The following is a 15058-nucleotide window of genomic DNA, read 5'->3' on the forward strand; positions in this document are numbered from 1 at the left end:
CCTCCACAGTGCATACAGTGTGACAATATCCAGATTGCACTAAAACATTTAAAATAGACCTCCATTAATCCGAAAGTTTCTTGAATGGCAGATATTAATGTACGTTTATAGGCATTCTTATTGCCATGGGTTCTCCCTTTGAAGGTACACATTTGGTTAAGGTTCTCCAGTCCTTCAGGGGAACCTTTTCCTCATCACTCGTCCCCGGGCTTCCCTCGTTTTCTATTCAAGCATTGCCTGCAGCCGTTGACCCAGTTTTAAAGCCAGCACTAATGCTGGCATCCGCAAGCCTTGACTTGCTTATCAAGGGTGATTTACTGGCCACTTCCACCAAACCCTTATTTGCAGCCATTCGTCCATTGTGTTCATGCCTAGCTCTGTTCTTGTGGTTCCCATTTGTTGGTTAAATTCAATGCAGGTTATTTCCACGGTATATCCATTCGTTCTTGTTATTGTTAATGCAGATTCCCGCTATTCTGTCTATGGGGGTGGGTGCCTGGTCCAGGACCTGATTACTTCTACTATTCCTGCCACTGTCCTTAAAAACACCCTGGTATACATGAGGGGTTTCACTGGTATTGTCTTTGTGCTTACACTCCACCATCCAAGTAATATTGAAAATTATCCCCAGGGATTTACTCAAGCATTGTCTGTCCAGCCGGTATTCTTCTGTTTGTGTCTGTGCCAGCTTCTTGAGGTCTGTAGTTTCTTCTTCTAGAGTAGTCATGCAATGCCACCACTTATCCTTCTGTAGGGGGATAATGTGATCCGCCATTGGCCAGTGTCTACACACTTGTTGTTTGCCACATTATTAACATTGGGCCGAGATTTCCCTTCTCTTAATTGGTAGTCCATGACAGGAACTGGAGCAGTTGAAGGATCATATCTGATCACATGGGAGAGATTCTCAGTGTTATTGGTTGAGTAGTTTAACCCTTTTTGGATGTTGCCTCTCTGTCCCATGGGGTCTGTAATGACTGGGATTATGGCTGGAACGGGGTAAAACCTACCCCTCCTACCTCCACTAGCCAGGTCCAGCGCTGGTCCAGGGGCAATTTGAGGCATTGCATGCTCAGGTCGGGCTCGGATTTCTGACTAGACTCCCTGACCCCTGCCAGCTCATACTCTAACTTAAGTCTAAGCCTGAAACGGTTTTGAGTTCAATATCTCTCACTTTCTGACTAAGACAGTTTTCTTCATATAACCATCGATCAAGCATTACAGGGCCTGTAGAATTGATCTGTCCAACACTGGCTCTAAAGGGCATTTGCTAACCTCCATTATATCCTCAGAGCAATGGAACCATAGACATCAGGCACAAAGAATCACTGGCGGGGGCTTCCAATGCCCCCAGTATCTGCCTGGCTCTCAGTTCTAGGACAGACATCTTGGACGGAATCTTGGGCTATATCCCCTGACGTATCTATTTCAGTGACCATCAAGAGCAATTGAAAGTTAGATGGTAAGCTGGGCCAAATGATCATCACCATCTTTACGGATTACATATTAGTCTGGGGTTTTCTCTTTAGTTATGGGTGAGCCTCCTCAGTCCATTCTTTGGTCCATTTCTTTCAGTTTTCCCTCCCTCGTCTGGCTGTGTAGGGTCCACCTGATGGTGGCTTGGCCCGGGTCCCTCTGCGTCACTTTGGGTTTCTGTTCATCCTAAATATCGGGGGCGGGCAGGGTTTTGGCTTTACCCTTTGACCTGTTCCTAGGGCTTTTCTTCAGAATGCAATAGATGGAGAAATGAAAGTCCAGGACATGGGGACATTCTAAGCTTTCCCAACCATAATCAAAGTTTTCAGCAGCCTTACATGTTTGTGTGAGTCTATCTCGGCTGTAAACTATTTTACTTCTGTCATGGATTTGCCAGCAATATGGAGGAGGCCAACTCGGCCCATTCAGGAGTGGGTCATGTTCATTACATTGCAGAGCACTGCTTACTTTCAGCCCCTGGCTGCGCATGGCTTTCTCCCAAAGCTACCCAAGACTTGCTCTATGGAGCCGTTGGCCTTATCTTCTCCTAAAACTGGGATTATTCTTGGGCACATCAGGGATTATTTTCTGACACATTAATGGGCATACGCGTTGATACAATGATGGCCATATTTTGTTGTACAAATGTGGGCACGGTTTCCATTGCTAACATGTGAACCATCAGTAAACCGTGGACAACCATTAAACAGACTTGTCCGAAAGAGGTCTAAATTGAATCATAGTCCCCACGAAAACATTTATAAGAAACTCATGCTGAAACCTAATGGCTTTGTTGTTGTTTGTTTCCAATACAGTTAAAGACCTGGATCCCACCATGTGGCTGTACCTTGCAGCTTTACTGGGCCTGTACCTTCTCTTCCGCTGGTACCGGGAGTGTCAGACTGTTCCAAACCTCCATGATAAGTATGTGCTGATCACTGGCTGCGACTCTGGCTTTGGGAACCTGTTGGCCCGGCATCTGGACCAGCGCGGGATGCGCGTGCTGGCAGCGTGTCTAACGCAGAAAGGGGCAGAGAGGCTTAAAGAAGAAACTTCCGTAAGGTTGCAAACGTTCATTGTGGACATCACTAATAGTGATAGGGTTGCAGCCATGGCACAGTGGACGAAGCAACAATTGGCAGACAAAGGCGAGACATTTTCATTCTTATTTTAATTTTTACATTTTGATAAGCCCTTGTAATGCTAACTAATCTCTGATTTTGAGGAGCAAATCATACCATAATCTCAAAGAGCAAAAACCCACATTTTGGACACCTGGACTGATGATCCAGTGCCCAGCATGTGTCTACCTTTGTAGGAATTGGGAAATGTTAAAACGTAACATTTAGGGCATGAAATAAATGTGAGCTGAGGATGGCAAGAATGCTTTGCTGGTATCAGAAATAGTTGCAGGTGGTGCCATGGGGTGGTCAAGCAGTAGGTGTGGTTGAAGTTACAACAGTGTTCGGCTGCAGCTGAAGGTCTCGTAGAAGGTGCAGAGGGAGGAATGGTGATATTATCTGTGGCAGGCCTTTAATCTTCAGTGGAGTCTTATAACATTTCTTCACTGTCAGAACATCATGATCATGGCATGTGTTACATCATAAATACTTGCCTACCAGTCAGGCACTGTTAAATCCATCTGGGCAGAAAATAAATGCAGGCGTAGTGGCATCGCGTAAATAAATTCTTCTTCACATGGATGAGTGGTTTGGCCCATAACGGACATCACTGGGTAGAAGAAGGTTGTGCATTTCCTCCATGGACGGAGCCACGTGGGCCCCGATCTACAATATCCAGGGGATCCACAACACCCCAGTATCAGGGACTCTCAGCGGTGCCTCCAACTCTTTCTGTAGGAGGAAGCTCCAGATGACACAACACGGGCAAAGTAGGCAGTTGCAATGTGTTTTGATGTGTTTTGTGATCTGCAGACCAGGTCACTAGGAACTGGGCAGAAGCCGCCATCTGATTGAGAAAATGTCACAGATTTGAGCAGAGGTAGACCAGGCAATGTGGAGATAAGGAAGCATCCCAACAGGCCAATGCCTCTGGAAAGCTGGTAGAGCAGGGGCACAGACGGTCTCTATCCTAGCCCTATCAGCTTTTCCGTTCCATCAGCCTGGGGGATGCCACCCTCTCCCTTGCCCCACTTGCCAAGATCTCAGTCTTGTCCTTGTGTGCCTGTCTCGGGAGGCCTCCCATCTGACTTTTTTTATTCTCTCCCACCAGGGCTCTGGGGCCTGGTAAACAATGCCGGGGTGGGCTTCCCCATGGCCCCAACTGAGTGGCTGACGAAAGACGACTTTGCACAGGTGATCAACGTGAACCTGCTGGGCACAATCGATGTGACCGTGAACCTGCTGCCCCTGGTGCGGCATGCCCAGGGCAGGATCGTCAATGTGAGCAGCGGCCTTGGAAGGATCGCCCTCACCGGTGGAGGGTACTGCCCTTCCAAATACGGAGTGGAGGCGTTCTCGGACAGTTTGAGGTGAGCAGCAAAGCCGCCAGAGTGATCAGCATGAACAGGCGTAACATTTGATTTTTCTTGTAGGATGGAAACCAATAGGGCACAGCATCATGCTCCCAAAGTGGAAATCACCATATTTTTGCAAAATCGTATAATTGATTTATGAAAATTATGTCCAGGATATAAATGTCGTAGAGAGAGTAAATAGTAGAGAAAGTCACAATGAGAATGTTCTGCATTTAGAAAGAAAATCTCCAGTACCCGTGAAACAAAAACAGGCCTCTACCAGTCGAAACTGGAAGGCCTTTACCCCACGACGACCAGCATCTTTGTGATAAATATTATGCCAAACGAAGGACTCGAAGCACCACTGTTCAATACTAAGAGGCTGAACATTCAGGGCATCTTCCAAGAATGCCAGAAGTTGTAAGGTGCAGCATAACACTGGCAGAGATACACACACCGAAATAGTCCATTTTGTTAAAGAATATGTATAGCAACAAAGAAAGTTGGCCAGTGGGGGACTGGCCATAAGGGAGGTTTCACGGTAGGGCAGTGGCCTGATGGCTGCTGCCATTGCCCTGACCCTGGCCACAATCAGTTCTGAGGAGAAAGTGTGAGAATGATGTTCCTCACAGCCTAGAGGGCCAGGAGGCGGAGCCTGAGGTGATGTGGATGAGGGATCCGCACATGTATGCAGAATCATCAACCCCCATCAATAAACCTGCCAGCTCCGCCACCCCGCAGGATCCAATGAGGAAATTCCCAGCAACCACCCAATTAAAAAAGAGCACAAAAGAAGGCAAGTGACAAGGGGAACACACCACTCCTAGGTGTTCAGCAGAACACCACTTCATATATTATTCATGTAATCCTGCCCCTGACCCAAGCTATCCGTTTGAAGAGTCTTCTTTCGAGTTTAACCTCCTAAATGAATCAGTTTGGAGGACAAAAAGTGAGGCACTATTTAATATTTGCACAAGCATCTCTTCTTCTGACATTACACTCCAGGTGCGTATTGCGGTAGCTTAACTTTTCCAGAGAATTCTGCAGGGGAAATGTGTGTCTGGGTTTGGCTCTGTGGCCCGCCGAATGCCTTGCTGAAGAACATGTGTGATTATTACTTCCGGAATGTTCTCCATTCCTGCATTCCCCTTTCATCTCTCTCCTCTTCTAATATATAACTTCTTTCTCCTCCGCCCTACTTGTCAATTCATCAGCTCAATCTCATCCGCTAGTCCTCCTTTTACACCCCTGGGTCTCTACTTCGCCTTTTCCATTCCTGCGCTCTCTCTGAACTGGACAACTTTGGAATATATGCAATTCCCAGTATCAGATAAGGTTATGATAGACTCTAAGATCATAAGTTGCTGTCTAAGACACATGACTTCCTTTTCCGCTCACATGCAGATCATATTTATTTTATTGTATTGTTTAAAGCGCAGACCTAGCTCGAGAGCAACTGAGGTCCGCACAGGGTGTGATTAGCCAGTATGTGGACTGGTGTCATTTAAAAGTAGCACAGTACTGTAAGTCGCAGCCTCTGTGTCAGTCTGAGGGGCCATCAGGGTGAGTCTGTGGTCAGGTTCTGTCGAAAAGTGTGACAACCTATTGTAGGGGTGCTATTGGCTCTCAGCCCAGCCATGGACTTGGCCAGCTGTAACTGGTGCTAAATTACTGCTTAAGTCTATTAAACCCTGTAAACTCTTTCATGAAAAGGGTACACCGTTTTACCATGGCCGGCTGTTTACTGCAAAAGGAAGGCTGCCTGCAAAACTCATGTGTGATTGCATAGAGCAGCCTAGATTCTAGTATAAGGCCCTCATGTGAAGATGGATGAGGCTTGTTGTAAGAAAGGCTCATACGGACAAGGCATTCAGTGTGCAGCAAGATTCCCATTCTTGAGTTTTTTTGGGGCACCCCCTGCACCACACTCTCCATTTTCATTTTTCTTTTTCCTTTCACTTGTGGAGTGGATGACACCAACCATCTGTTTTCAGGGGTCAAGTCGGGGGGGGGGGGGATTTCATCAACAAACGCACTGGGATGTGACTTCGCCAGGAATTAGCATATTATGGTGAAATATGCACATTTCATTAAATTGGCTTTGCATAGCCACCCAAATTGCACAGGACGGATGGCATTTGCCGTTCATAAAATCAACACACACACACAAAACCAAGAGAGGATATTTTCTTCCAATAGTGTTTTTGAAAATGTTACAAAGGTGTGCATGTTTTCCCGCGGACCAGCGGTACCGAAATGGGACATTTTACCTTTAGTTGTTTGTTATTTTTCATCAGGTCATATAGTGCAGTGGTGAGGTGTCCGGGCTACAAACCTGATGACTGTGGATTGATCCCTGTGGTTGGCTTTAATGCATAAATTCAAAGAGGACATTCATTGTTTCTAATTTTAGCTGGGAGCACTGAGTCCACCCTCTGAAAAAAGTGGGTGGACTCCTCCACCTGCGTGTACCCTCGACTTGAGCCCTGTCTGTTTTGAAATGGTGCAGTAAGAAGTGCTTAGAACAACCAAAGTATACCCTTCTAGGGCGTAGCTTTCAAAGACTACAGGACTTGTTCCCATCCAAGGCTTGAGCAATTTAACAATAAGACGGAGGTGACACAGCCGACACTGGTCCAGATACGACAGGCAGCCTCTGCCTTAGTCTCCTAGGATAAGGGCCCTAAACAGACAGGACCATTTAGGCCAACTCATGCCATTTGGCATTTCTAGTTTTTTCACACCCTTGAAACTTCATTGCTGCAGCTAAAGGACCCTTTCTATTTGGGGTTACCGGAATGTTTGATCTGTTGATTACAGATGATACAAAATGGGCCGTCCTTCGTTATATGCCATCTGGACCATTATTAGCTTAACTCCACTGGCTTCGCAGAGTGAGCCAGTTTCGAAGTTATATGGCTTATTTACTGTACTCCATATGCAACAGGTCCAAGCATGTTCCCTATGTCCTTGTCGGAACTCGTACTCTATGCTCCGTTGACCAACTTCTGTAGACTTTGGTGATTTCCATCACACTTGCTTTGGAAGTTTTTCTTTCTTGGTTCTGGTTCCTGCACACTCAAATAATCTTCCTGTCTTTATCACTTGGGACACATTCCCAACATTCTGCTGGCCCCTGGAAGCATATCTTTTTCAACTGAAAATGGAGAAATAAGGCTCAAGTCCTGCGCCAGCACATGTAAGTCTTGACGTGGGTTGTGTGGCTGTTGTTGACAAATTTACTACTTACAACAATTGATAGTGAAAAATGATTTTATTGTTTAATGTCGGTTTATCGAGTAAACCATAATCATAATTAAGTATAGTTTTACTTTGCTCAAAATTGTTGCTTGTAATTGCCCAGTTGAGGGTTGGTCTTCCTCTATTAAATGAGTAGGTTGTCCTTATCTATAGGTAGTTGGTGCACCTAGGTTTGATAATAAAGTTGTCCTTGAGTATAGACAATTAGTGTCCCATTGGGTCTTTCTTGGAGTGATTTCCTAAATGAGATCAATATCTTATATCCATTTGGTTCTTGGAGAGGTGAAGTGGTAGTCTCTTGCAAATGGACATAAGATAGTTTTTTTTTACTTACTTATTTCTATTAGTTCATACAAACTTTTACATACAGTTTTTGCTATCATACATACATGCATTTAAACCGCAACATTTCCGGTGGTACTAATACAATCTCCATGTTCCATCATAAAATGGAATCATAAAAATTTGATTAAAAAATGTTGCATGTCTTAACACTAAAAACTTAAAAGGACCATTAATTAATTGGTTCATTCTTTAGTAAAACATTGACACAATGCAATATATTATAAGGTGCAATGTGCAAGGTAACCAAGTTAGAATTAGTACAGTAGTTCCAGAATTCATCAGACTTAATCGAGTGATAATGGCTAACTGGCCCAATAAACTTATGTAAACAGGGCCAATCCTACAGCATTCCGTAAGAACGTGTCTAGCCGTTTTGCAGTGTATCCTGATTTTTGCACAGGCGACAGAAACGCTAGGTACAAAGTAGTCTTAAGTAGGCCCCCTGCACCGTCCGCAAGGTTAGTTGGTTCATTCTTAATCGTAAGATTAGGTTGCGAATGGCCAGGCTCGGGATCTGTAGTGCGTACACCTTTGGTTTAAGGTAGTCATAAGTGACTTTAGTTACATGTTTGTAGCTGTTCGGGGGGGGGGGTGCTTAGGTGGTCGTAATTGTGTATCCAATTAAATTGTTCAATTTTCTTTTTCAAGATGTATTTTAACATCGAGAATCCCGTGCCCTTTGCAAAATCAGGCTGCCAATTTATCAGTGCAAAGCAAACCTCATTTATATTGCAAACAGTACTTTTCCTTTTGCTACATGGGGAGGCTCCTGCAAGGCCCCTAGTATCTTAAGCATAGGGCAGAGTGGACTGGCTTTGGATTTGATATACAAGGTTCCTCTTTGCATCAGCACCTGGCTACTAAGTGAGACAAGAACCATCTCAAGGCTAAGAGTTCCATGGGGGTGGAGGGCAGAAGATTTAGCATCTTTTGCCAAAAGTGCCCTTTCAAGTATGTCAAGCCATTTCCGGTCTTTCAAGGCTAGGGCTTCTAATCTGTACAGTATGGCTGGGTAGAAGCTCTGCTTGTAAAGCATAATAATGCCTTTAATCGAGTAACCTACCATTCTCTTTGCAAACTTACTGATAGCAGCAGTCATACTGTACGCTTTTCTTTTTTTGGCCTCTTTGATGTCATGATAATCTCTGCGGTTATCAAATTCTAGGCCCAGATCAGATAGGGATAGTGTTCCACATACTCAATGGGTCCCAATTGTGACCCTAGTGCTGTGCGGTTACATTTTCGGCTAGACACCACCATTCCCTTTGTCTTGGGAATGTTAATTGTCAAATCATTGTCTGACACATACCTTATCAATTCGGCAAACTTAACTTTGACCCCACTGATTGTATGGTCCATTAATACAAGATTGTCTGCGTATAGCATGTCTGCCAGTGGGGTGTCACGAAGCTTGACAGGGAAGCCTACGGTTTTCAGCAGGAGTGCCAAAAGATCACCTGAATACTTGGGTTAGTATGCAACATCATGATGATTGTTGCAAGCCATTCCGGACAGCCTTGCAGCCTCTGCCAGAGGGTTGCTCTATTCACAGAATCAAAAGCTGCTGAGAAATCTACAAAAATCAAATACAGCTCTGGGTTACCTCGCCTGCTGGTCTCCTGAATCAATTTGTCTAGCAGCCTGATGTTATGGGTGGTGGCCGACCCTGGCCTGAAACCAGTCTGCATTGGGTGCAATACGTTAAAGGTAGTAACCCAATTTTCCAATGCTGCCAGCACAATAGAGCCAAATAATGTACTTTCGGGAGTTCTCTGCCTCCCTTTATGTGCACTGACAGCAGTATTGCTTGCTGCCATGATACTGGGATTTCCCTATCATCACAGACACTATCAAAAAGGGCTTTCAATATTGGGGCCCACTTGCCTGGGTCTCTTTTTAGTACTGCATTTGATAACCCATTAGACCCCGGGTACGGGAGCTTTTCAACCCGCGAATGGCTGCATATATTTCTTCCCAGCCTATTGATAAATGCCATGAGTCATTCCTACTCTTCTCAGGATTTTGTAGGCAGGGGTCCTTGAATTTAGCACCTACACGGCCTCACCACTTTTCCTCACTGATGGGGTTCACAATGTTCTTGTGACTGTCCCCTTTGGCCAGAGAGAGGATTTGCCATATAGTACGAGTGGAAATATTTTGTAATGTTTCAAGCATCTGTTGCCACCTTATGTTGTTGGCGGAATATCTCCATCTCTTAAGCCAAGCCCCATATTCTGCCTTAATTTTTTTTATGTTTGCATGGGTCTCATCTGCGGGGACCCCAGCCACTTTGGCCCACCTGATTTTCTTGCGCATTTCCTGTTTTGCGTCTAAAATTGCTTTATCAAAGGGGTTTTGATGATGTCTGGTCGTAATGGCCAATCCCTTTGAGACCACTTTCCCAGCATTAGAGGCCAGTTGTTTTAGGCACTCTTCAAATGTGTTTGCATTTACCAGGGCCAGTTCCCTAAGTTCCGAAGGTATCAAAGTACCCACTAAATGACATGCCTTATCTACGTTCTTCTCGAACCAGTTGATCCGGTTACCAGCATGATTAACGTCTATCCCCCATATGCCTGACGTTCTCATCTCTTCCTCAGGCATTCTGATTTGCAACTTGATGATTAAATGGTCACTATATCGCATATTTGTTACCTTCATTGATTCTACTTTTTCAGTGACACTGTTACTGCAGAAGAAGTTGTCGGGGGAAGCCAACGTATTGGCTACCCTCCATGTGCTCTGGCCTGGAATATCTCTGATATGTGGCAAAAACCAAGAGTGACTCTCTAAGTTCCACTTTTGTAGTAGAGGGCAGCGCACAAAACAAGGGCGGGTCTTATCTTTCTTAAGGGCCACACAGACTCCATGCAGTATTCAAAGAACCGCACCTACAGAAGTGAGGCGCCACGATGTATATCCTACTCCTGGTGTGGGGACTAAGTTTTATCCAAAACATGTCACCTTCAATTTTGTCTTAAAAGCACATTTTGCACTTTCATTTTTCATAGACCACTCGATAAACACACTCCTCAGTGTACACTCTATGTGCACTGACTGTTTTTCTTATTCGTGCAGTTCCAATTCTTCGGAAAACCGTCTGCTCGCAGCACCCTCGACCACGGTCGACCACCCTCGACCACGCCCCTTCAGGAAAATGCAGCAACAACAATTCCAGTATGTGAGTCTTCAAAGCCTTATCACAGTTGTGACACGCACCACACTACCTAATCACCCTCTCCACCATCACATCCATTGCTGCCCACCAATACCTCTCCCTCAGTTTCCTTTTAGTACACAACGTGCCAGAATGCCCTTTGTGTGCTTTGTTGATAAGCTTCTACCTAAAACACATCGGTACAACCAAAACTCCTTCTCTCAATTACACCTCATCTTCCAAAGTCAATTGGTCCCTAATGTCCCAGTACGCCTTCTAGTCATACAAAAACTCCTTTTTACATGGCCAACCCTGTTTCATCCACAACATTACTTTACCAAGCAGAGGATCCTCCAGCAAACCATCCTTCCACTCCTCTTTCTTAATCACCACATATTCATCTGCAAAACCTCCTCAAGGAACTCTGCCATAAGTCCTTCTTCCTCCTGCACAACTTCCAAATTCTCTGTCCCTTACAACGGCACCCTTGAGAGAAAATCTGCTAGCCTTTCAAAACACTAGATACATACTCTGCCTTAAAATCATATTCCTGTACCCTCATGCACAACCTGGCAATTCTGGGTGTGGCCCTCATCATTCATTTTAATGAAAGCACTTCCACCAACGGTCTATGATCTGTTCTTACCAAAGACCGTTTACCCCACACATAGTTCCTGAAATGTTCGATTGCCCACATGCACGCCAGCAATTCCCTCTCTATCACCGAATATCTAATCTCACATTCTGTAACCACTCTATTAGCATGGTAAATTGTCCTTTCTTCTCTCCCAACGCCTTGGGAAAGAACCACTTCTAATCCATTCACACTGGCATCTACTGTAATGGTGCACTCATCCTCCATTCTGAACCCTCCCAAATTACGTACTTCACAAATTTCATCTTTTATAATCTCCAAAGCCCTCTGACACTCATCCTCCTAAACAAATTATACTCCCCCCTCAAAAGTCTGTGAATGGGTTCTGATACTACAGCAAAATTCTTAACAAACTTGTAAAATTCAGCAAGACCCGAAAATCCTCTCACTTCATCCTTATTCTTAGGTACCGGCGCTTCTCTTACCACCCTCATTTATTTATCTATTTATTTATTTATTTGTATTTATAAAGCACGCAACAGCCCGTGGGCATCGTGGCGCTGTTACAGAGGTGAACAAACTTGCTGGTTACATTGGAGAGGAGGATGGTTACATGGAAATGTACATTTATAGAGAACATTGTAGAGAGGAGGATGGTTACATGGAAATGTACATTTATAGAGCATATTGTAGAGACACAGTGATAGAGATAAGGAACAACTTCAGGAATGAGATGAAGTGGAAGGGTGTATGCGGAGGAGGGGGTTAGGTAAATAAGATAGTTTTAAGTGATTTGCGAAAAGGCAAGCAGGAATGGTTCTGCTCCGAGTGTGTTGGGAAGGGCGTTCCAGAGCTTGGGTGCAATGTGGGGGAAGCCAATGCCACTGGCTTTGGCTCTTCTGATGGTGGGTATGCGGAGTTGGTTCGTGTGATGGCTCCTTTTGGGGCGGTCTGAGGAGTTCTTGACTATGGTTACAGATAAGTAAGTAGGTGCAGTGAGGTTAATGCATTATGAGTAATAGTGAGGATTTTGAAGTTGATTATTTCTCTAACTGGTAGCCAGTGTGCATTTCGTCTTGCTTGGGATACATGGTCGTATTTAGGAATGTGCAGGGCAGCTCGGAGTGCATTATTTTGCACTATTTGGAGTTTGCATAGGTTTTTGGTGTCCTCATGGTGTCCTCCATGGGCCGATACCCCTTCCGACTCACTACATGTCCCAGAAACTCAACTTCTTCCAACCTGAATCGACACTTACTCAACTCTATTGTCAACCCTCTATCTCTGAGCCTGCTTAATACTTCAAACAGCCTGTAATTGTGTTTCAATACAGTTTTCCCATAATCAGATCGTCATCTTGGTACACCAAAGTACCTTCAATCTTAGTCATCACCCTGTGAAATACTGCCGTAGCAGATGATAATCCGAACAACATTGTTCAGAAAAAGAACAAACCGAATGTTATGGTAAATATCGTCAGACATTGACACTCTTCTGCCAACGGAATCTGGTTGTACGCTGCCGACAAGTCTAAGCTCGTAAACACTGCTGCCTCTCCCACACTGTTAAACATTTCTATGATCACCGGCAATGGAAACATGTCTACGTGAATGTTCTTATTGACGTCCCTAAGGTCCGCACACATTCTGCTTTTCCCATTCATCTTCTGCACAAGAACTATGGAGCTGACCCATTCTACCACCTTCACCCTTTTTATGATTCCTCCTTCTAGAAGCCTTTAAAGTTCCTTCTCCAACCCTCCCCTGATGGAGAGAGGAATGGGTCTTAACTTGTGAGAAACTGCTTTCGCATTCCGACTTCAAAACAATCTTATGAGCGAACCCTCGCAGACATCCCACTTATGCTGGGAAACTCCTCAGTGGCAGTGTCATGTATGAAAAGAACAGGCTCATAACTCCTGCGGTCCAACCTGATACCCGAAACTGCCTGGTCCTTCCTTGCAACATATACGTTGTCCACAGCCAGCCTTCCTTTGTACTCCACCACAGATTGGAACATCCCCTTCATTGTAATCCTCAAACTTTCAAATCCAACAGGTTTCTTGATGTTGAATCTCTTCAGCACACCACATAACCCTGGTACCTGTGTCTTCTCCCATCTAGTTTCTAACAATATTGTGTAGGGTGAACAACTGTCCACCAAAACCTTAACCTGGAATCATCTATCCCAATCTTACAACTCGGGCATCTCATTTGAGAATAATCCTCTTTATTCTCCTGCACCACCACTACTTGCTCCTCTTCATCCAAGCAATTTTCTTCATCATCTTCCTGAACACAGGAAACTCTGTTCTTCCTCCTGCATTTCACTGCTAAATGTCCCATGAGTCCACAATTTGTGCACTTTTGATTAATAGCAGGACAGGTTTTAGAGCTGCCAAAGTGTCCAAAACAGCCACATTTGAGCAGTTCCTCTTTTCAGCATCAGAAGGTGGCCATCCCTTCTTCTCTACCATGGGTTCACTTTCCCGTTTGGGTTCTTCCTTCCTCGCATTAACCTTTTAACTTCTTTTGGTAACAACATTCACCTGGCTCTGTTCTTTTACCAAATCACTCTTGCCCGCCTCTAACAAGTCACTCTTTTTCTTCTCATTTATGGCATGAGAGCACAACAAAGTGTGCTCCACCTTTTTGGCAATCGCAATAGCCTCTTCAAGGGTGTATTGTTTGTGTGGATAATAATCTGGTCCTTTATCAACTCATCAATGCCCATCCTTGCCGTAAACTCACAAGTACTTGCCACTGTCCTCAGAGCACTAACATACCCCTCTACCGACTTTTGCTCTTGCTGCTTCCGTGTGTAGAAGATAAGATGATAAGATGATGCCAGAGCCTTTCCCTATTTACTTTATCAAATGTAAGGGCTGCATGAAGATAGAATTTCCTGAGCCAAGTTTCTTGGCATAACGTTTTAACAAGCAGGCCATTCTGGGAGGTTCCCAACTTTCTACGGATGCCTGATTGCATTATGTCAATTCTTTCGTCTTAAATGTGCAAGTTTCGAAATTCTCCAACATGAGCAAGGTAAAGATGTTTCCTATAATATCCAAGAGGGCAATAGGTCTATAGTTACTAGGAAGGTTTATATTGCCCTTTTTGAAAATGGGTATGACATTGGAGGATGTGTTTGGTATAGGTGTCTTTCTTTGTCTTGCACGGTGCAGACATACTCTATATAGTACATCTGCCCACAAAAATGGTGAGGGCTTTATGGTCAGATTCGACAGGCCGTCAGGTCCAGATGCTCTAGATATATTTCATTTCAGTATACATTCCATTATTATATCTCTGGATATGTCCAAGGACCACTCTTCCCTGTATATTCGCTGAAGTTCTTTAGTCTGTATTTTACTTACGTTAAACATGTTGGTAAAATAAGATACCCAAGTTTCCTCAGATATAGTAGCTAAAGCCAAGGCGGCCTGAACTTCACCATTGCCATTAAGCAACCAGCATAAGTCTTTCGAGTTCCTCTTAACCAACAGTTTTAACATTGTCTCACTGTTCCTCTGCTTTAGCATTGCTCTGTGCGTTTTTAACCAGTTTTTATATTGCTTGATGTCTCTCTTTCTCATACCTCTGCAATCAGTATAATTGCCCAAAGAAATCATACTCAGCAATCGCCTTAAGTCTCTTTTTTTAAAAGTGTAAAAACGCGAATTTCTTCTTTTTTTCAAATTTACATTTTGCGATAACTCCTTCCCCACCTAAGTATTTGAATAAAGAAA

At 44.3% G+C, this 15058-nt stretch overlaps 1 protein-coding gene across 3 annotated transcripts in view; it reads left to right on the plus strand.

Moving 5' to 3' along the window:
- LOC138582304 (retinol dehydrogenase 7-like) overlaps positions 1-15058 on the plus strand; it is a 268937-nt gene that overhangs the window by 224884 nt on the left and 28995 nt on the right. For all 3 annotated transcript variants that reach the window (XM_069653466.1, XM_069653468.1, XM_069653467.1), the window contains 2 exons: positions 2292-2624; positions 3709-3967. In XM_069653466.1, coding sequence (XP_069509567.1) covers positions 2292-2624; positions 3709-3967 — 592 coding nt within the window. The remainder of the gene's footprint in view (positions 1-2291; positions 2625-3708; positions 3968-15058) is intronic.

Source organism: Ambystoma mexicanum, chromosome 3q, assembly GCF_040938575.1.
Source record: "Ambystoma mexicanum isolate Mex_15411 chromosome 3q, UKY_AmexF1_1, whole genome shotgun sequence".
Lineage (NCBI taxonomy): Eukaryota > Metazoa > Chordata > Amphibia > Caudata > Ambystomatidae > Ambystoma > Ambystoma mexicanum.